At 36.5% G+C, this 23,003-nt stretch overlaps 1 protein-coding gene across 1 annotated transcript in view; it reads left to right on the top strand.

Annotated features, from left to right (window-relative positions):
* FAM98B (family with sequence similarity 98 member B) overlaps positions 1 to 22,749 on the top strand; it is a 37,454-nt gene extending 14,705 nt beyond the window's left edge. Inside the window, exons 4-8 of the mRNA XM_058738245.1 lie at positions 2,484 to 2,662; positions 5,696 to 5,776; positions 6,340 to 6,456; positions 19,480 to 19,647; positions 21,936 to 22,749. Coding sequence (XP_058594228.1) covers positions 2,484 to 2,662; positions 5,696 to 5,776; positions 6,340 to 6,456; positions 19,480 to 19,647; positions 21,936 to 22,334 — 944 coding nt within the window. The 3' untranslated portion in view covers positions 22,335 to 22,749. The remainder of the gene's footprint in view (positions 1 to 2,483; positions 2,663 to 5,695; positions 5,777 to 6,339; positions 6,457 to 19,479; positions 19,648 to 21,935) is intronic.
* Positions 22,750 to 23,003: the final 254 nt, after the last annotated feature.

Genomic DNA, 23,003 nt, shown 5'->3' with positions numbered 1-23,003 from the left:
TGTCCTTTGAAGCCAGGTATTGATTTCTCTCTAACTACGAAAGATCCTACATAGCATCTTTCAATAGAAGGCTGTTTCATCTGCACTGAAAATCTGTTGTTTAGTGTAGCCACCTTCATTAATTGTCTTAGCTACGTCTTCTGGATAGATATCCAGGGTAGCTTCCTGCAACTTCTATATCACACTTGTTGCTTCACCTTGTACTTCATGCTGTGGAGACACCTTTTTTCCTTAAACTTCATGAATCAACCTCTGCTAGCTTCAAATTCAAACTTCTTTTCTGCAGATTCTTCACCTTTGTTAGCCTTCATAGAATTGAAGGGCATTAGGGCCTTGCTCTGGATTAGATTGGTTTAAGGAATGTTGTAGCTGGGTTTGATCTTGTATTCACACCACTAAAATTTTCTCCATATCAGCAGTCAGGCTGTTGCACCTTCTTATTCGTGTGTTCACTGGAGTAGCACTTTTTTAATCTCCTTCAAAAATTACCAAAATGAGGGGGGACGGACGCCTTGGTAGCTCAGTTAAACGTCCAACTCTTAATTTTGGCTCAGGTCATGATCTCACAGTTCAGTTCATGAGAGTAAGCTCCGCGCTGTCAGTGCCAAGCCCGCTTGGGATTCTTTTTCTCCTTCCCTCTCTGGCCCCTCCTGTGCCCATGCCCCCTCCTTCTCTCCCTCCCTCCCTCTGTCTTTCCCTTCACTCCCCACCCAAATAAATAATAGGCTTAAAAAAAAAAAGTACCAAAATGTGACGCAGGGATACAAAGTGAGCAATGTTGGAAAAATGGCAATGGCACTGATAGACTTGTTCAGCACAGGGTTGCCACAAACCCTCCATTTGTAAAAACGCAATCATTTGTGAAGTGTAGTAAAGTGCAGTAAAACTACTTTTAAACAGTTTCTCAGATATTTCTCAGGTGAAGTTGAAACTACTGTATTGTGGGGTGTGTAGGTAGTATGTGTGCATAACTTTATTTAAAAAAATTTTTAGCATTTATTTTTGAGAGACAGAGACAGAGCCAGAATGTGAGTGGGGGAGGGGCAGAGAAAGAGGGAGACAGAATCCGAAGCAGGCTTGGATGTCAGCTGTGCTGACAGCTCAGAGCCTGATGCGGGGCTCAAACCCACAGACGTGAGATCATGACCTGAGCTGAAGTCAGATGCTTCACTGACTGAGCCACCTATGTACCCCTGTGTGTGCATGACTTTAAACAAAAACAAAATTCAGTATTTTAAACACTATAGAATTTAAAACAAAACTGTAATCATGTAAGAGTTTTAAGTAATTTGCTTAAATATGGCTATTGAAAGGATTAAATGACATGGCAGTGAAGGGACTTGTGAACAGCCGGGGGTGGTCTATTCTAAAGGCCAGTGGTTATTCAAACCACTCTGTCAGCTTATAGGTTGGTTAGAGCTAACATTCTCCCCTGGGTTGAGCACTCTGTTCATATGAGAAAATATTTTCACTTTTACACTTATACGTTCTTAAATTGTTGATTTACTACTGGTAGGTCTCTCCTACTAGACTTTAAACTCTGCAGTAGGTACTATCCCATTTTTTAAAAGTTTCCTCCTGCCCTCTTTAATTTGTCTTTGTGATAAGAATACTTAACATAATGGTCTACCCTCTTAGCAAATTTAAAAAAAAAATTTTTTTTTTAATGTTTATTTTTGAAAGAGCATGAGCAGGGGAAGGGCAGAGAGAGAGACACACACAATCTGAAGCAGGCTTCAGGCTCTGAGCTGTCAGTGCAGGATCCGATGCAGGGCTTGAACTCCAGAACTGTGAGATCATGACTTGAGCTGAAGTCAGAAGCTTAACCGACTAAGCCACCCAGCAAATTTTTAAGTATATGATACAGTATTATTGTTAACTAGTCACTTTCCTATAAAGTTGGTCTCTGGGACTAAATCATCTTGTATAATTGACCAAAATGTATCAGACTTTGCTTGTGATGACTCTGCCAAGTCCTTCTGATTTGAAAGCTTCATTAAAACAGATAACCTGTTTTTCAGAAATTTATATTTGATAACTTCCAGTTTTCCCCCTCCCCCAGCCCCTGGCCACCACCATTCTACTCTCTGCTTTATGAATTTGACTGTGTTAGATTGCTCAGAAAAGTGATATTGCATAGTATTTGTCCTTCTGTGTTTGGCTTATTTCCCTTTGCCTAGTGTCCTTCAGTTTCATCTGTGTGGTCGCAAATGGCTGGATTTCCTTTTTTTTTTTTTTTTTTTTTTTTAAGGCTGAGTAATATTCCATTGTATGTATATACCACATTTTCTTTATTCATCTGTTGAAGGGCACTTAAATTGTTACCATATCTTGGCTATTGTGAACAGTACTGCAGAGAACAGGGCAGTGCAAATCTCTTTGAGATCCTGATTTCAGGTCCTTTGGATATATACCTAAAAGTGGGATTTTTAAGAAGTTCTTGCATGTTTTAACATTATTCATTTTTCCTTTTTTCATTATAGTGTTTTTAAGTACAGAGCTTCAAGCTTTACAGATACTACAGAATAAGAAACGTAAAAATTCTCAATTAGATAAAAACAGTGAAATTTATCAAGAAGTTGAAGCTATCTGTGATACTCTTGGTGTACCCAAGTCAGCAACTTCTGACATTCCGCTTATGCTAAACCAAGTGGAATCAAAGGTATCGTATTTATTTTTCATTTCCCAAAAATGGAACTAAATGCTAACATGTAAATGTACTGAAAATGAAAATATTTCCTTTAAGATGCATTCCATTTCAAGAGAAGTTTATCTTCCTGTAAAGTAAATTTTGGATTCTGAGTTCATATGCGTATGTGACTTAATTTGCCAATAGCTAATATTCAGGAATCAGATCTTAATGAGTGAGGGCCTTTAGGCTTTGCAAGAGTATTCTGTGATAGAAATCACTTTGCAAGTTAAAGGATCCCTTTCCTAAGTAAAGTTAGAATGTAGTATAATGAAGTAGAGTAATCCAAAGTTGAAGGCAAACTACATTTTTAAAAAAATGGATATTAATAGAATTGTAATGTGGTTGTCTTTGGCAGTGAGCAATCACAGTTTCTGGTGGATAGGTGTTTAGGAAATGTTTGTTGTATAGAAAATAAATGAATGAATAAGTATCCTGATGTAGTTAAAAACAACCACAAGCTGTGTACCTCAAACTTTGTGAAATTTTCTCTTCAATTATTAAACTACTCTTCTTCCCTGTTGAGCCACATATTAGAGAGAATGCTACCCTTGCAGTCCAAATTCCAGCCTGTTTCCTAGGATTCCTCTAGGGGAATAACACAGGATTCATTTTAAAGGAAAAGAACGTTCTTACTCTCAAGAACAGGTTAAAGCTCCATTTTTATACATGCTGTGTTATACTAAATTCTTGGATAAAATATTCCTGCACTGATAATTTAGGAACTGAAAAGATAAAAAGATTTGTCTTAATTGAACATAACAGAATTTTGCTGTCATTAAGATGAAAACACAATTTTAAAAACATTTTTTCTTTTTGTGGAACCTGCAGACCAAAGAATAACTCTTTTTGAATCACTCAAAAGCGTTATGGAGTTAACAAGTTACTCTTCAATGCTTTTCTCTTTTCCTCTGGATTAAGAATGATCTAGGGTTGGCTAAAATGTCTGGGATAATTTCACCTTGAGACAGATATCTAGGCTTTTTCAACGTTTTTTTTTTTTTTTGGGACAGAGAGAGACAGAGCATGAACGGGGGAGGGGCAGAGAGAGAGGGAGACACAGAATCGGAAACAGGCTCCAGGCTCCGAGCCATCAGCCCAGAGCCTGACGCGGGGCTCGAACTCACGGACCGCGAGATCGTGACCTGGCTGAAGTCGGACACTTAACCGACTGCGCCACCCAGGCGCCCCTATCTAGGCTTTTTCTAATCTTCCTGTGCTTCTACATATTGATCCCCAAAAGGCTTTTCTTTTTTATGGGTCTCAGTTACAATTAAAAATATCCCTAAACCTGTTGTTTCTCTACTTGAAGTAGGCTATGCATAATGCCTACATTCAAGTGCTGGCAGGCTAATCTGAAGGTACTTGCTACTGTGGCCATGGTGGCCAAATATTTTCCTAAAAGGACTTTGTTCTCCATTCCTTATTGAATATGCTTTGTCACCAATGGGAAAGAAAATTAGTGTTTTCTAACTTGAAGCTGTTCAAGTGTGAATCTAAAGTAATTATAGTAATATTAATGGCAAACATATACATTTACTGTTGTAAATGTTTATATATAATAATTCATTTAATTCTCACGTCACATATAATGAGGTAGTTGCTATTATCTACAACAGCCATATGAGGAAACTGAGGTGCTGAAAGATGTAATAAATTGGACAAGCAAGTTTCTAAGTAGTAGTGGCAGACCTGAAGTTTAAATACAGGCAACCTCCAGAGTCTATGCTCTTAACTTCCTCTCTATTTGAGTTGAACTCTCAAGCTTACTGAAACTGTTGTCCAATGTTGAAATCCTGGGAATGGAACTGAGCATGATTAGATGTAAGAAGTTATAAGTAAACATTCAGAATCCCTCTCGAGTGAGGAGTTACAACTCAGACTTTTAGTAACATATGAAATAATCAAAATTGGAGGTGTTTGCAATAGTTGGTAAATCTACAGAAGTTGAGTATCTTAAGAAAATAAGTTAATTCTTTATAATAAGTAAGAATTGTATTGTTGTAGAGTATATTTGCCATGAAGCTAATAGAGCTTAAGCTTTGGGGCCTCTCATTTGTACAAGGCTTTCTAAGCTAATTTTTTAAAAAATAGCTTTCTCAAGGTAGAGTTTACATGTCATAAACTTCACTCACTTAAAATAGGTAATTAAATGAATGTTATTTAGAGAGTACAACCATCATCAAAATCTAATTTTAGAACATTTCCATCAGCCTCCAAAGAAACCTTCTGTCCATTTACAGTCACTCCCCATCACTACCAGCAGTTTCCAAGTTAATTTTGTGTTCACGGTTTTTAACTTTTTCTTAAAGAATGCCCTTAACATTAAATAAGCTTGATATTCCTCAAAATCTGAACTGTCTTGATTGTACCTTATAACTAAGAAACTGTAGATATATCATTCTGTTTTGAAATTGTTTTTAGATAATGAAAATTTCTTCAGTTAGGGTGAGCCCAACTTAGGCTATCATTTCTCAGTCGTTTTGTTCGGGATAAATTACTGTTATTGGAATGGCTGATATTGCTAGAGCAAAAACAAATGTCTAATAACTTCTTTACTAAAACAAAAGTGTTGCAAGTAATTCAAATTAGTGGCTTTGCAAAAGTTATGAAATGTGTATGTGGTGACTATAATTTAGAGGACTTGCTCTCTTGCATTTGGCTGAACAATGAAACCAGAATGCTTGCACTTGGCATGTATACAGAAGTATGCATAAGAGTGTGCCATTTCAAGGAGAAGCTCCCCAAATTATTTCACATAAGGCCACACAGATTCTCATAGTAAAACCTTTCAGTAGCTACTTCTTTAGTCGTCTATATACATTATTTCTTATTCTGGAAAAGAAGATACTCTGCACTGTGCTGATATTCTTTCCTAGTATGTGAAGGTATATTTCATTTATTTTACTTTAACATTTCACTTATTCAGCATTCAAAACAGCATTTTAAGGATAATGTTTTAAATTAGGGATATACTTTTTCACAATCTTTTATGTTTACTTTTAGGTGAAGGATATTCTCTCAAAAGTCCAGAAAAATCATGTGGGAAAACCACTGCTGAAAATTGATTTAAATCTGGAACAGGCGGTAAAATACCTTGCTTTATTCGCTTTATGTAATTAAATTAGTGAATATGACTTAATTTTATTAGTGGACACCTAGATTTTACAATAGGTAGCATACCTTTATTACTTTAGAGAATTAAAATGGATTGACATCCTAGAGTAATAGGTCCTGGCATTTCAGATTATAAATTGTCCAAGAGTATAGATAGCACCCAGTATGTTAGCATAGTTGTGATTAGAAAAAGATAGTAGCTCAAAAGCCAACAAGGTGGAAATTTTTGGCATTTTCTTTCCTTATTGGTCCAGACCACTTAGCAAGTAGATGTTTTACTTAAAACGCTTGATTGAAGATGAGGTAAAGTCTCCCAGTTGTATAGTTTAATTCATATGTTTAGTATTTCTGAATATCATAAATGTTCTCTCAGATACTCTTTATTATTAAAAAAATTTACCATAAAGTTTCATGGGATCAGAAAATGGTTACCAGGCACAGTATCTTTCGAATCAGGAGGTATTGACCACAGTTTTCAAATTTCTGTGTATACAGAGTGTAAAGTTTATGATTTTTGTTTCTGAATTCTTTAGGAACAACTAGAAAGAATCAATGAAGCTCTTTCCTGTGAATATGAATGCCGCCGGCGGATGTTGATGAAACGATTAGATGTGACAGTGCAGTCCTTTGGTTGGTCTGATAGAGCAAAGGTAGGGCTGTTTTCCCATTTGTGTCCTGTAGGTGGTACTCTGTGACAGCTCTTCAGGCTGCACTGTTTGTCATTATGTAATTGTGCCACATTTGCACTTAACACTTACTCTGAAGCACATGCCCAGGCCAACTACTGCTCTTACATAATGATCCTAGTCTTTTGTAAATCCCTGTTTGCAGATATCTTGATTTCTTTCCAAATGTTTTCACATTGATTTTAAACTACTACATGTTGTGATTTATGCAATGATAGGCATAAAAGAAGGGGTATCATATGAGGCAGTGAGATAGATACAGTAAACAACCGGTCAAGAAAGGAGACCATTGGAATAGGTGTAGGTAGTGCTGATGCCAGAATAAGTCTTCTGAAAGGTGTTGTAAGGCTCTGGACTGTGTTCTGGTTTAAGAGGAGGTTGGATGGTGGGGGCATTCCCAAATAATGGATTTATCACATAGCTTTCTAGGGAGCTGTCTCCCATCACTCCCATTTTATGCCTTTAAACTGTATTCAAGCTTCGTCTGGGTACCCTGCCCCACTCTGCATCATAGTCTAGAAACTCTCCAGACAGTAAGCTGGGACAGTTAATAGGGCTCGCATCATTTGCGTCCCCTGTTTCAGGGATTACTGTTCTGTGCTCCTTGATGTCCAGTGTGTGGAAATCACTAGTTCACATGGGTTGTCCACTTTTGTTTCAGGTGGGATGGTAAATCTGGTGCCTCTTACTCTCACATATCATACCATCATCATCGTCATCGTTATCGTTACGTTTTTTTTGTATTGACTAGGCAGTTCTACCCCATGTTGTATCAGCTGGGGCACTTGTGCAGCTTCATTCAGCTGATGCTGGGACTGGGCTGGAATATTCAAGATGGTTGTCTCATACGTGTGGGTTCTGCTGATTGTTGGTGTGCTTTGCCTGTCTTGGTTCTTAAGTGGTCTCTGTTTCTACGTGGTGTTTTGTATTGGTTTACTATGGCTGCTGTAACAAATTAGCATACACTTAGTGGCTTAAATAATGAACATTTATTCTTATAGTTCTAGAGATCAGAAGTCCTAAAATGAAGGTATTAGCAAGGTTGCATTCCTCCAGATACTATAGGGGAGAATCTCTTTCCTTTATATTTTCTAGCTTCTTAATGCTACCTGCATAGCTTGACTCGACTCGTGACGTCATCCTTTTATCTTCAAAACTAGTAGTGTAAGATCTTCCAGTCTTTCTGTTTCCATTGTCACATCACCTTTTGTGTCTCTCTTACAAGTATTCTTATGATTATACCGGGCCCACTCACATAGTACAGGATAATGTTTGTATCTGAAAATCTTTGAATTAATCACATCTACAGCTGTCAGGTAACATATTCCAGGAATTAGGATGTAGACATCTTTAGGGGAGCTGTTTTTTAATTTACCAGACACCTCATCTTCCTCACCACTATAGGAGGTGATTTTTCTGAATCCTTGCATTCTGAAAATGTATTTATTCTCTTGTCACATTTGATTGATAGTGTGGGTAAATATAAAAATCTAGGTTGAACCTATTTTTCCCTAAAAATACTGAAGGCATTGATTCATTGTTTTCTAGTGTTTCGTGCTGCTGGTGAGAAACCTGATGTAGTTCTGTGTCCTTTTGGATAACTTTTAAAATTTTTTCTCGGGAAACTTTTGGGCTTTTCCTTTAGCTTTGGAGTTCTGAAATTTCATAGTAAGTATTCATATGGGTCTTTTCCATTCATTGTGCTAAAACAGTAAATGGAGCTTTGAATGTATAGACTCTTATCTTTTATATTTTTCTTCATTAATCTCTTTCATTTTGTTTTATTTTCTCTTTCTGAAATTCTTATTAGTCAGATTTTGGACATCCTGTATACATCCACTTAAGTTGCTTTATTTTTTCTCCCATTTTCTATCTGTTTTCCTTTTTTGATACGTTTTCTTAGAAATGCCCTCAATTCGGGGCCCCTGGGTGGCTCGGTCGGTTAAGCGTCCGACTTCGGCTCAGGTCACGATCTCGCGGTCCGTGAGTTCGGGCCCCGCGTCGGGCTCTGTGCTGACGGCTCAGAGCCTGGAGCCTGTTTCAGATTCTGTGTCTCCCTCTCTCTGACCCTCCCCCATTCATGCTCGCGCTCTCTCTGTCTCAAAAATAAATAGACGTTAAAAAAAAAAAATTAAAAAAAAAAGAAATGCCCTCAATTTTTTTTTTTTAATTTTTTTTAACGTTTATTTATTTTTGAGACAGAGAGAGACAGAGCATGAATGGGGGAGGGGCAGAGAGAGAGGGAGACACAGAATCCGAAGCAGGCTCCAGGCTCTGAGCCGTCAGCCCAGAGCCCGACACGGGGCTTGAACTCACAGACCGCGAGATCATGACCTGAGCCGAAGTCGGACGTTTAACCGACTGAGCCACCCAGGCGCCCCCTCAATTTTATTTTGTATTTGGTACCGAATTTTTGTTTCTGCCATCATTTTTTAATTTCCAGGGAATCTTTCTGATCCTGTAGTTTTCCTTTTTTTCATATTTTTTTTCTTGTTTTATGGATGTATTATCATCTTAAATAAAAATGAAAAATTAAAAAAAAAAGGGTCTTAAATTATCTCTGTTTCCTCCAGCGTAATTTTTTATTGGTTTTTCTTAGTCTCTTGCTTATGGTGGTTTTCCTCAAATGCAGGATGGTTCTTGCTTGCTCATATTAAGAGCAAGATATTGAAAAGCTGTGTGCTTTGCTTTTTAGATTTCACATATAAGTAAAATCGTAGGGTATTTACCTTTCTCTGTCTGGCTTATTTCACTTAGCATTAAACCCTCTAGATCCACTCATGTTGTTGCAAATGGCCAGACTTCATTCTTTATTATGTCTGAATAATATTCCATTATTTGTTTATATATATGTGTATACACACAGACAATCTCTCCACATCTTTTTTTATCCATTCATCTATCAGTGTCCCCCGATAGGTTGCTTCCTTATCTTGGTTATTATAAGTAATGCTGCAGTGAACATAGGGGTGCGTGTATTTTTTCAAATTAGTGGGTTTTTTCCTTTGGGTAAATAGCCAGAAGTGGTATTACTGGATCATATGGTAGTTCCTATTTTTAATTTTTTGAGGACCCTTCATAATGTTTTCCACAGTTTCTGCACCAATTTATGTTTCCACCAACAGTGCATGAGGGTTCCCTTTTCTCCACATTGTTGCCAACATTTTTTATTTCTTGTCGTTTTGATAGTAGCCATTCTGACAGGTATGAGATGTTATCTCATTGTGGTTTTGATTTGTATTTCACTCATGATGAGTGATACTGAACATCTTTTCATGTGCCTGTTGGCCATCTATAGGTCTTCTTTGAAGAAATGTCTATGTAGGTCCTCTGCCTTTTTAATATGATTTTTTTGGATACTGAGTTGAATGAGTCCTTTATGTATTTTGGATGTTAAACCCTTATTGGTAATATCCTTTCAACCATACCTTCAGTAGGTTGCTGTTTAGTTCTATTGATTTCCTTTGCTATGAAGAAGGTGTCCTCTTTGGTGTCATCTCATTTGTTTATTTTTGCTTTTGCAGTCCTTGCCTGGAAAGACAGATCGAAAAAATACTGCTGAGACTGATACCAAATAGTTTACTAATTGTTTTCTTTCAGGAATTTTATGGGTTCAGGTCTTAATTTAAGCGTTTAATCCATTTTGAGTTTATTTTTGTGTATGGTGTAAGAAGATAGTCCAGGTTCGTTTTTGTACATGTAGCTGTCCAGTTTTCCATTTATTGAAGAGACTGTCCTTTCCATATTGTATATTCTTGCCTTCTTTGTTGTAGATTAATTGACCGTAAAGCATGCATTTATTTCTGGACTCCCTGTTGTGTTAAGATGATCTATGTGTCTGGTTTTTGTACTACCAAACTGTTTTGATTATTATAGTTTGTGTACAGTTTAAAATCAGGGAACATGATATGTACAGTTTTGTTCTTTTTCACAATTCCTTTTGCGAATTGGGGCCTTTTCTGGTTACGTAGGAATTTTAGTACTATTTTATAGTAGTGGTATTCTGGTTCTGTGAAAAATACTGTTGGGGTTTTGATAGAGATTGCATTGAATCTGTAGATTGCTTTGGGTAGTATGGACATTTTAATAATACTAATTCTTCTGATTCATGAGCATGGTACATCTTTCCATTTATTTGTATTCAGTTGCTTTCATCAGTGTCTTGTAATTTTCACTGTACAAGTTTTTCCCCTCTTTGGTAAATTTTATTCCTAAGCCTTTATTCCTAGGGTTTTGATTTGTTTTTTTATGCAGTTGTAAATAGATTTGTTTTCTTAATAACTCTTTCAGATAGTTGTTACTAATATATACAAACAACAGATTTCTTTATATTATCATACAACTTTACTGAGTTCATTTATTGGTTTTAATAGTTTTTTGGTGGAGTCTTTAGGACTTTCTGGATACAATATCAGGTCATCTACACTTAATGACAGTTTTGCTGCTGCTTTCCAGTTTGAATGCCACATTTTTTTCCCCTCCTTGCCTAATTGCCCGGGCTAGGACTTCCTCCATCTTAGAGGGCAGTCTTTCAGCTTTTCACTTTTGAGTGTGATGTTTGCAAAGGTTTTGTCTTATATGGCTTTTATTTTGTTGAGGTATGTTACCCACTGTGTTGAGAGTTTTTATCATTAATGGATGTTGAATTTTGTCAGATGTTTTTTTCTGCATCTATTGAGATGATCGATCATATGATGTTTTCTTTCTTTCTTTCTTTTTTTTTTTTTTTTAAGAAAGAGTGTAAGAGAGAGTATGTGTGAGAGGGGAAGGACAGAGGGAGAGGGAGAGAGCATCTTAAGCAGGCTCCAGGCTGGGCATGGACCCTGATGCGGGCTCAATCTCAGAACTGTGAGGTTATAACCTGAGCTGAAATCAAAAGTCAGATGTTTAACAAACTGAGCCACCCAGGCTTCCTGCCCAATCATAAGATTTTCATCCTTCATTTTGTTAATGTGATGTATCTTGTTTCATTTACAGATGTTAAACCATCTTGTGTCTGTAGAATAAATCCCACTTGATTATGGTGTATATTCATTTTAATGTAATGTTGAATTCGTTTTGCTAATCATTTGTTGAGGAGTTTTGTATCTGTGTTTATCAGGGATATTGGCCTGTGATTTTTTTGTTAGTGCCTTTGTCTGGTTTCAGGGTAATGGTGGCTTTGTAAAATGAGTATGAAAACATTCCATCCTCTTCAGTTTTATGGAATAATTTGAGAAGGGAATGGCGATTAACTCTTTGAATGTTTGGTAGAATTTAGCTTTGAAGCTGTCTGCTCCTGAACTTTTTTTGTTGGGAGTTGTTTGATTCCTGATTAAACTTCATTGCTAATAATCAGTCTATTCAGATTTTCTCTTTCTTCATGATTCAGTCTTGGAAGATTTTATGTTTCTAGGAATTTATGAATTTCTTCTGAGTTGTCCAATTTGTTGGCATATAATTGTTCAATAATCATCTCTTAGGGTCCTTTGTATTTCAATGCTACCAATTGTAATTTCTCTTTCATTTCTTAGTTCTGTTTGGGTCTGGCAAAAGGTTTTTTTTTTTTTTTTTTTTGGATGAGTCTGGCAAAAGGCTTATCAATTTTGTTTATATTTTCAAATAACCAGCTCTTTGTTCCATTGATCTTTTCTGTTTTTTGGTTTTTTTTTTAATCTCTAGTGCATTTATTTCTGTTTTGATCTTTCTTATTTCCTTCCTTCTGTTAACTTTGGGCTTTGTTCTCCTTTTTCTAGTTCCATTAGGTGTAGAATATTTGAGGTTTCTCTTGTTTTTTGAGGTAAGCCTTTATTGCTGTGAACTTCTGTCTTAGAACTGCTTTTGTTTTATCCCAAGGATTTTGGAATATTGTGTTTCCATTTTCATTGTCCCAGTATTTTTTTCTTTTTTTCTTTGATTTCTTTGTTGACTCATTGTTTTTTTTTGTTTTTTTTTAACACGTTTAATTCCACACGTTTATTTTTTCAGGTTTTCTTTTTTTTTTTTTAATATTTATTTTTGAGAGAGAGAACGAGAGAACGAGCAGGGGAGGGGCAGAGAGAGAGGGAGACACAAGATCAGAAGCAGGCTCCACGCTCTGAGCTGTCAGCACAGAGCCCAATGCAGGGCTTGAACCCACAGACCACGAGATCATGACCTGAACCCAAGTTGGATCTTAACCAACTTAGCCACCCAGGCACACCTCCGATTTTCTTCTTGTAATTCATTTCTAGTTTCGTGCTGTTGTCGTTGGAAAAGGTGCCTTCTAGGACTTCAGTCTTCTTAAATTTATTGAGATTTCTGTGGCCTAACATGCCATCTGTCCTGGGGAATTTTTTGTGTGCATTTGAAAAGAATGTATGTTCTGCTTTTTTATGTAATGTTTTGTATATATTTATTAAGTCCATTTGGTCTAATGTGTTAAGGCCAGTGTTTCCTTGTTGATTTTTCTATCTGGATGATCTATCCATAGGTGTAAGTGGGGATTTAAAGTCCCCCACTATTATTGTGTTGCTCTCAACTTTTCCTTTTATGTCTGTTAATATTTGCTTTATATATCTAGGTACTTTCTTGTTGGGTACATAAATATTTACAAATGTTATATCCTTCTGTTGGATTGACCTCCTTTTCATTGTGCAATACCCCTGTTTATCTTCTGTTATGGTGTTTGTTTTAAAGTCTGTTTTGTCTGATAAAAGTATTGGTATCCAGTTTTCATTTCCATTTGAATGGAATACCTTTTTTTATTCCATCACTTTCATCCTTTTTAATCTTTAGATCTACAGTGAGTGTCATGTAGGCAGCATATAAATGGTCCTTGTTCTTTTATCTGTTCAAAACGTACAGGTACCTTTTGATTGGAGAATTTGTTCCATTAACATTTAAAGTAACTATTGATAGGTATGTACTTAATTGCCATTTTGTTAATTGTTTTCTGGTTATTTTTATAGTTCTTCCCTGTCTTCTTCCCTTGCTCTCTTTCCCTGTAGTTTGATGCCTTTCTTCAGTGTTAGGTTTAGCTTCTCTTTGCTTTATTTTTTGTGTATCTATTAATAAGGTTTTTGGTTATGGTTACTATGAGTTTCACATATAACCTATATATATAGTGGTCTATTTTAAGTTGATGGTCACTTAGAATATGTTAATGAATGCATACTCTGCCTTGCCACCAGTGTTTTATGTTTCTGGCATCATATATTGTGTCATTTTATTTTATATATCCCTTAACTAATTATTGTAGTTATAGTTGTTTTTACTACTGTTGTCTTTTAGCTTTCATACTAGCTTTCATACTAGCATTATAAGTGGTTGATCCACTCCCTACCTTTATTATGTAATTGCTTTTACCAGTGAGATTTTTTTCTTTCATATATTTCCTTATTTCTAGTCATGGCCTTTTATTTCTACTTAAAGAATCCTTTTAATGTTTCTTTTGGGATCTGGCAAGTGTTGATGAACTCTGTTAACTTTATCTTGTCTGGGAAACTCTTACCTCCCTGTCAATCCTGAATGATAACTGTGCTGGATAGCATATTCTTGGTTGTAAGTTTTCCTTTCAGCACATTGAATATATCATGTCACTCCCTTCTGGTCTGCAGGCTTTTTGCTGAAAAATCAGCTGATAGCGTTATGAGAGTTTCCTTGTATATAACTAGTTGTTTTTCACTTCCTGTAAGTTTCTCTCTTTATCTTTAACTTTTGATATTTTAATTATCAATGTGCAATGGTATGGATCTCTTTATTTGGGTTTTTCTTTGCTTCCTGGACCTGAATGTCTCTTTCCTTCCTTAGGGAAATATTCAGCCATTATTCTTTCAAATAAGTTTTCTTGCCTGTTTTTTCTACTTTTCTCATTCTGGAACCCCTAGAATGTGAATATTAGTACATTTGATGTCTTGGAGGTCCCTTAAACTATCCTCATTTTTAAAAGTTCTTTTTTCTTTTTGTTGTTCTGATGGTGGTGATTTACAGTACCTTATCTTCCAGGTCACTTTCTGTTCTTCTTTATCATCTAATATGCTTTTTGATTCCCTCTGTCTTTTTTGTTTCATTTGTTGCATGTTTCAGCTTTGATTAGTACTGTCTTACACTTTTGAACAGTAGTACTGTCTTACACTTTATCCATTCTTCTGAGTTTGATGAGCATCTTTATGCCCATTGACTTTGAACTCTGTTTAAGATAACTTCTGTTTCATTCAGAGCTTTTGTTGAGGTTTTGTTTTGTTCTTTTTTTTTAAGTTTTGTTTTTTTTTTTTTTTTTTACATTTCTTTATTTTTGAGAGACAGATTGAGACAGTGCATGAGTCGGGAAGGGGCAGAGAGAGGAGACACAGTATCTGAAGCAGCCTCCAGGCTCTGAGCAAGCTGTCAGCACAGAGCCTGACACGGGACTTGAACCCACGAACTGTGAGATCATGACCTGAGCTGAAGTTGGGCACTCAACTGACTGAGCCACCCAGGCGCCTGTTTTGTTCTTTTATTTGGAATATATTTCTGTGTTTCCTCATTTTGTCTGACTCTGTTTCTATGTGTTGAGCAAATTGGCTACCTCTCTCCGGGTCTTAAAGGAGTGGTTTTATATAGGAGATGTCCTGTGGGGCCCAGAAGTGCACTCCCTCCTCATCACCAGAGCCACATGCTCAAGAGGCATTTTCTGTGTGAGCTACGTGTACCTCCTTGTTCTAGGACTCGGCCAGTGGGTGAGGCTTTCAGTGGGGTGCCAGCAGCATTAGCATGTTAGATTGAGAGTTCCAAGATGGCACCTGCTAGCATCAGCACTAGCAAAGTAGAATGTGATCTTCAAAAGGGCCCCTGACGGTGTTTTCTGTCTCTAGAGTGTGTCTTAGCAATTGCCTGCCTGTCTGAGCAGCATGAGCCCTCTAAGAGCAGGTTCTCTGTTCCCTGTAGCTCTATGGTTTTCCTGGATGTAATCTCTGTTTTCCAAGTCTGGCTTTGGGGCTCTCTTCTCTCTTGTGCAGGATCTAGAGGTTGGAGTACCTGTGTGGACCTCCAACCCTTCACTCCTCAGGAAGAAGTTCCATGTTTTTGAAATTCTTTCCTGTCTGTGGATTGCTGTGTTGTGGTGTGGGTTTTGGTTTCCCCCCCCCCCCGGGGGGGGGGGGAGGAGGTCTCTGCCACTTTGATTCCTCTTAGTCCCTCCTTGTGGAGGCTCTGTTCATTCAGTTTTCAGGGCTTTTTTTTGAGGGAATTATTCTATATGTAGTTTCATATTTGTTTTGACCAGGGGAGGTAGTGAGTTCAAGATCCTCCTGTGCCACCATCTGAACTGTCCTCTGAGAAACATTTGAGCATAGGAATCATAGAATAGCTATAAGGCAGAGTTGTAGAGCTGTCATTCATGTATTTTCTTTCAAAAAACATTTATTCAGCACCTCATATGTGTCAATCACTGTATGGGAGGTACCAGTTTTATAAATTTAATAGTTTGTTTATATATTGGGTCTCCAGCTTAACCTGATAGAATTTTAATGATGAAAAGGAATTTAAGAATATAAGGAAAACTATGAAATGTAGTGCACTAAAAGGATCTTAATATACTAATTTAGGATACTTTCAGTATGGACCTTAAGTTTACACAGAAATCCAAAACAAGTTGTTTTTTTTTAAATTTTTTTTCATGTTTATTTTTGAGAGAAAGAGAGAGAGCATGAGCAGGGGAGGGGCAGAGGGAGACTGAGACACAGAATTTGAAGCAGGCTCCTGGCTCTGAGCTGTTAGCACAGATTATGACCTGAGCTGGCAGGCTCAAAAACAAGTTTTGAGAGGTTGTTTTCTTTGAACATGTGGAGTGGCATGGACTCATGGGCACGTTGACTGTTTACTAGCCTTCATCTTGGGGACTTTGAGAAAATATGCCTGTAGGAAGTAACTTGATATTTATCTTCTCATCTTGGTTTTTTTTCTTCATGTTTTAGGTAAAGGAGGTTGTGTTTTTGTTCTTTATTCCTTAGTTTGGATGATTTTTAAAAATCTTTTTCTTAGGGTCAGTTTGTCTTTCCATTTGATCCTTTTCAATTGATTATATGAATACATGCATTGGACCCCAGGTTTTCTTGTTAAATTTAACACATCATTATTATTTCCCCCCTATTTCATGTGTCTGAGATTGTCGAATGACTCATAAAATATTGTTCTATAGCATTTAAACTCTGCAGGATATTTTACCATCTAGGTATACTCTGTTGGTATTGAGGTTTTCTTTAATTTTATCTGTTTGACCCTTAATGAAATCCTTGGCAGCTGAATATTTGTTCATGTCCATGATACATTTCTAAAATGGGATTTTTTGATGAAATAATATGTATAAGTAGATTTTAATATATTTTTTTTTTTTAATTTTTTTTTTTTTTCAACATTTTTTATTTATTTTTGGGACAGAGAGAGACAGAGCATGAACGGGGGAGGGGCAGAGAGAGAGGGAGACACAGAATCGGAAACAGGCTCCAGGCTCCCAGCCATCGGCCCAGAGCCTGACGTGGGGCTCGAACTCACGGACCGCGAGATCGTGACCTGGCTGAAGTCGGACGCTTAACCGACTGCGCCACCCAGGCGCCCCAGATTTTAATATTTTTGATGCATACTGCAGAGTTGCCCTTCAGAAAGATTATATATATTAGTATGGATAATCTGATTTCTTTTCTCTGTTATTTTGTTAGTATTGAGATAGGACTGTGAGTATAATTTTATAGTTTGCTTTTTTCACTGAACATATTGTGATCATTGTTCTGTATCTCTAAAAGTTTTAATACTCTTTTTAAGTTAATTTTTAATTTATTTTTTTTGAGATATGATTCACCATCTTAAAGTGTACGTACGGTTCAGTGGCTTTTAGTTTATTTACTATATTTTTGTTACCATTACTACTGTCTAGTTCCAGAACATTTCCATCACCCTAAAAAGAAACATGTACCCATTCTCTGGCAGCTGCCACTATGATCTGCTTTCTGTCTCTTTGGATTTACCTATTCTGACAGTTCTTATAAGTGGAATCATACACTATGTGGCATTTTATGTCTGGCTCCTTAGCATAATGCTTTCAAGATTCATCCGTTGTTTTTTAATATAACAGTACTTCCTTTCAGTATCCTTTTTATGGCTGCATTATATTTTATCATATATTGATGCCATAGTTTACTTTTCTATTTTATACATTTTTTTCCTGTGTTAATTGCTAGGAATATTAATATATGTAATTTTTATTTGTAAATTTCAAAGTATATTCCTATGGTGGATTCCTAAGTGGAAATTTACTGTGTCAAAGGTTATGACTCTTTAAAAAAAAAAAAAAAAAAAAAATTTTTTTTTAAGTTTATTTTTTTGAGAGAGCGAGAGTGCAGAGCCTGACACAGGGATCTAACCCACAAACTGTGAGGTCATGACCTGAGCTGAGATCAAGAGTTGGATGCTTAACCAAGTGTGCTACCCAGATGTCCCAAAGCTTATGACTCTTGATGCTCTTGATTCACATGGCCAAATTGTTTTCTGGAAGGTTTTTATGAATTTAAACTCCGGCCAATAGAGTAAATGAAATTTTGTCCTCACTTTAGTTTCTTTAATATTTAGAATATTAACAGTTTGATTGCTAACTTGATGGTTAAAAAGACTAAATTGTTTTAAGTTGTATATTTTCATTATTAGTGAAGTTCAACTTTTTTCCATAAGCTTATTAGTCATTTGAATTTCCTCTTGTTTCGAAATTTCTTTTTGTCTTGCCTTTTTTCCCCTTTGGGTCTTCCTGTTTTCCTTTTGATTGAGCTTTTTATATATTAAGGAAGTTAGCTAGTTGATTTATTTGTGGAATATATTTACACCACTTGTTTTATGTTTTTGATGTATAGAAATTTTAATCTTTATGATATAGGTAAGTTTTTCAATTTAAATTAAAACTTGAAACACTGAACTCTTTAGTGTATTTGGAATTCTCTTTTATATGGTATGCCTTATTACTGTTCCATTGTTCAACAGTTCATTCCAACACCATTTAAAAATTAATCCATTCCTTTCTCACTGATTTTTTTTTTACTCCCTTCCCCCATTTCTCACTGATCTTTGATGCCGCCTCTTGTCATTTCTTGCATTCATATATTTATGAGGTTCTGAATCTCATTTGCCTATTTTGTTTCATCAGTCTATTTTTACCCCAAGTCCTATTTAGGCTGAGGTAGGATAGTGTATTGTTATCTCTACCTGTGCCTGGGGTAAGGCAGGGTCAGCTGGAGCCAGGCACAGCTGGGACTCTGTGTATTTTGGGGGAACTGTTTAAGCTTTCCTGGTCTCATTTCTTTTTCCATCTGCAAAAGGGGATAATAAAAGCAACCATTTTTTAAAAGGTATTTTAAGAATTAGAAATGATTATTAAGTGGACAGTATCCTGGCATATTTAATAACTACTCAACGAATGTGAGCTGTTAAGACTGATGATGATATATCACATATTAATATTTAGCCCTCTTTCAAAATTCTTTCAGTTGTATTTACATATATAGCTTCTGGATTAACTTTAGATTCCTTTTTTCTCCCCATCCTATCACAAACCATTCCAGTAGGATTATGATACATTTATAAGCTAATGTGGTGGGAAAATGACATTACTCGCTGTCCCTATCCAGAAACTTGGCATTTCTCTCTATTCACTCAAGTTTTCCTTTTGTTTTTATAAGCTTTACTTAATGTCTCCTTCTTAAAGGTCCTATAAGTGATTTTTGGTTAAAGTTATTTTCAGCTATTTTGTTATTAGCTATGGATGGAATCTTTTTGTGTGTGTTACTTTTTTAATGACTTGTTATTGGTAGTTATGTGTTCTTTAGGGATCTGTTGGTCTGTTTTTTTCATTCTGCATACAAATGATGAGCTATTTAATATTTTGCTCTTTTCCATTTCTTTGCTTATGCATGATCTCTTTTTTTTTTCTTTCTGAAGATTATGATTTATTGTTCTTTCACTGAAATGTTCTTTGGTTCCTTTTCCCCCCTAACTTTGGTTATTTAGGTAAAAACAGACGACATAGCAAGAATTTACCAGCCGAAGCGTTATGCTTTATCACCGAAGACAACGGTTACATTGGCACATCTACTTGCTGCTCGTGAAGATCTATCCAAGATCATTAGAACAAGTAGCGGCTCCAGCCGAGAGAAGACGGCATGTGCCATTAATAAGGTTGGTTTTTCTTTTCAGTGCAATGGAGAATGAATTTATAATATCCTCATTTGATGTTTTTACAGATTTTAATCCATTTTTGTTGTGTAGCTTGGTAAACTCCTAGGAAAGAGTGGTGAAAGCATTTCAGTTCATCTAGGCTTAGTTATGTTTTGTGTGTGCATGTTCATTTGAATTTCTGTATTGATAAATTAAGCCACAGTTTAATTTGCATTGGAAGAATGAAGAATTGTTTTTGTCAATAGCTTTAGCAAGAATTAATTTGCCTTCTAAGAATGTCATTTTTTTTTTTTTTTTTTGTCAGTAAAAATGTGTAGTATTTAAGTACTAACAGATTCGTTATATACTTGGGAAGGAAGGAAGAGTACTTGCTTGAGAGTCATACAGATCAGGATTCACATCCTAGCTGTATCATTTGCAGAGAGAAATCACCTTGGGCAAGTTACTGTTTTGGAGGTTCCATTTTCTGATTCAGAGTATAGATCCATTTCTCCAACACTGCTTTTAAACAAGCTCAAAGAGACCGAATCTTTTACTTTACAATAGCAGCAATAGTGATAAACTAATCTAGATTTGTCAGTTTGAGTGGCATGTGTGGCAGAGTTTATTACAAAAGAGCAAAAAACCAGAAGGGATTTGGGCAATTTTAAAACATTGCTCCTCACTCGGTGTAGTGAAAAAAGTATTCTCTCTACAGGATGTCTTGCTAGAGGGGTGGTTTGTATGTAAAGTTAGTTATTGCTAAGTTAGTCACCAGTGTTTGTTCCTCTCTCTTCCATTTTAGATCATTCTCCTCTAGCTTCTGAAAGCATTGTCTTTAAATGTGTTACTTAGTATCTTCTATCAGGCGATGATCTAGTCTTGCCAGATTAAGAGGTCTACTTCTTAAGTGACATTGTCCATCTCTTTTCCAAGTTTGTAGTCTAATTATTTGAAGGCAGTCTTACCAGTTCTTGCAACACTGTCCCCATATAGCCATCCACGTAGCATGTTTGATGGTGAGACCAATGAAAATAACAACCAAGAAAAGCTCTTTTTCATTGATGATTGGGACATTATTGGTGACTTTCAAAGAGTGTTTGCATTCTTCAAACTTTGGCCCGTAGGAAGGGTGTTGTACTTGTTTTTTGTTTATGACATAAATTACTAAAACATGGTTTTGATTAGAGGATCAATGGAAGTAGAACCCAGTTGATTTATAGGTCATCTTGGTTGAGGCATTTACTGTTGTACCTTCTTTCCTGAAAGAAACTAGCACGAAGCTAGTTTCCTAGCTTCCTTGCTCACCACTGTCTGTTTTTCTTTATGGGCATATCAAGTAGCTCCTTTATACAGAAGGCTGGGGACTTAAACCAAACTCTTCCCTGACTTATCCTTCAAAGTATTGTCAAGCATGGTTAAGAAAGCCTAGTTAAGTCTTTTTTTTCTGTATAATAATATAGTAACTGGTATCATTGAAAGTTTGTGAGGTTAAGTTTCAAAGAAGGGAATAGTTCATTGAGAATCCTTTTATCTCTGGAATAATACCTTGGATAATAGTCATTATATTCCTCTCTGACGTCTCATTAAACCCACATGTCATTATATATACTTCATACTTTGTTAAAATAAAACGTGCTTAGAATATAGTCTTTTATTGGATAACCCATGACCAAATGAATGGCAGTGGAAAGTCCAGAGTTGTTGTATAGATAGGAAGTTAATTAATATAGGGTGAATAGTTTACGTATATTGAAAGTGTTCTGCTTAAAATATTTTAGTGTGGTGGGTACTACATTTGTTACAGAATTTGGTAAACAGAGGTGCCTGGGCAGCTCAGTCAGTTAAGTGTCTGACTCCTGATTTCAGCTCAGGTTCTGATCTCATGCTTGTGAGATTGAGCCCCACATCAGGCTCCACACTGGGCAGGGAGTCTGCTTAAGATTCTCTCTCCCTCTCCCTCTGCCCCTCCCCTGCTCATGCATGCACATGCATGGGCTCACTCTCTCTCAAAAAAAAAAAAAAATTTTTTTTTGGTAAGCAAATTTAAATAAGGAGAAATTAACAAAGCCTTTAAGTTTCTGAAATATTCCCCAGATTATTTAAAAATAATACCAAGTTGTGAGGAATTTTTCACATATCACATATTTTCAATATTAATCTGTACTGCATGTCTGATACTTCCACGTCCTTAAATGTTTGGCGTCTGTTTCCTTATGAGAAGAGTAAGTTCAGTACCACTTAAATCCTTTATCTAAATTGTAACTTCTAAAATATTAGAAACTGAAAGACCATGTTTCTTCACACAGGTGCTGATGGGACGGGTGCCTGACAGAGGAGGAAGGCCAAATGAAATTGAACCGCCGCCCCCGGAAATGCCCCCTTGGCAAAAGAGACAAGAAGGCGGCGGAAGGGGTGGTTGGGGTGGTGGGGGTGGTCGAGGAGGTGGTGGGGGTGGAAGAGGTGGCTGGGGAGGTGGAGGAGGTTGGGGAGGTGGTGGGGGAGGAGGAGGAGGTGGCGGAGGAGGGTGGGGTGGAAGTGGGGGAGGGGGCGGTAGAGGAGGAGGTTTCCAAGGCAGGGGAGATTATGGCGGGAGGGGAGATTATGGTGGAAGAGGAGGAGGCTATGGTGGAAGAGGAGGGGGCTATGGGGGACGAGGTTATGGAGATCCATATGGGGGAGGTGGTGGTGGATATAGAAGGTATTAAAAACCACCAAAATTAGATAGCAGTGCTTACTTCTTGGTAGGGACATTAGGTGTAGTGTTCTAAGTAACATACTTGAATGTCAGCTTTCAAGTAAACACCATGTTAGCTTCCTTGTTATCATTCTTAAATTGGGTTAATATGTAAGAGCATTGTTTTTATACTACCATTTGATCTCTTAGACAAAGTGATGATTTTTCCATATTCTGTGTACCCTTGAGCATGTCTTTTTAAAAAACAAAAAATGAACAAAAATTATTTTTAAAAATGTAAATATTTATTACCATCAAACTTGGAAAATGGAAAGTATTTTATTGTCATGATTGAATTTAGATTGTTACCCGTATTTTATTCAGGTTTGAAACATAAATTACCCCACTTGTAATGGAAAGGAATATAGACTATTGCCTCATCTGTATTCCTGTGGCTGTGTTTTGTATTTGTTAATTATTCTTTATGAAATAGGGAAAGGGACTTATCTGATAGTTGTGTTCAATAGGTAGTTGTCATGACCTGTTTGCTCTTGTTTAGGAAACAATTTCTCACCAGGCTTCTGTTAAAGTTCCATTAATTGAAGCTCACATCTACTTTTTGCAATGCATATTTGATTTATTTTCCAAGTGGATTTGAAACCTGTGATTTTGTTTGACAAAGCAAAGTTAAAGACTGAAG

The sequence above is a fragment of the Neofelis nebulosa genome, chromosome 7 (assembly GCF_028018385.1).
Source record: "Neofelis nebulosa isolate mNeoNeb1 chromosome 7, mNeoNeb1.pri, whole genome shotgun sequence".
Lineage (NCBI taxonomy): Eukaryota > Metazoa > Chordata > Mammalia > Carnivora > Felidae > Neofelis > Neofelis nebulosa.
The sequence above is the reverse complement of the archived record's forward strand: the minus strand, read 5'-3'. Positions and strand labels throughout refer to the sequence as shown.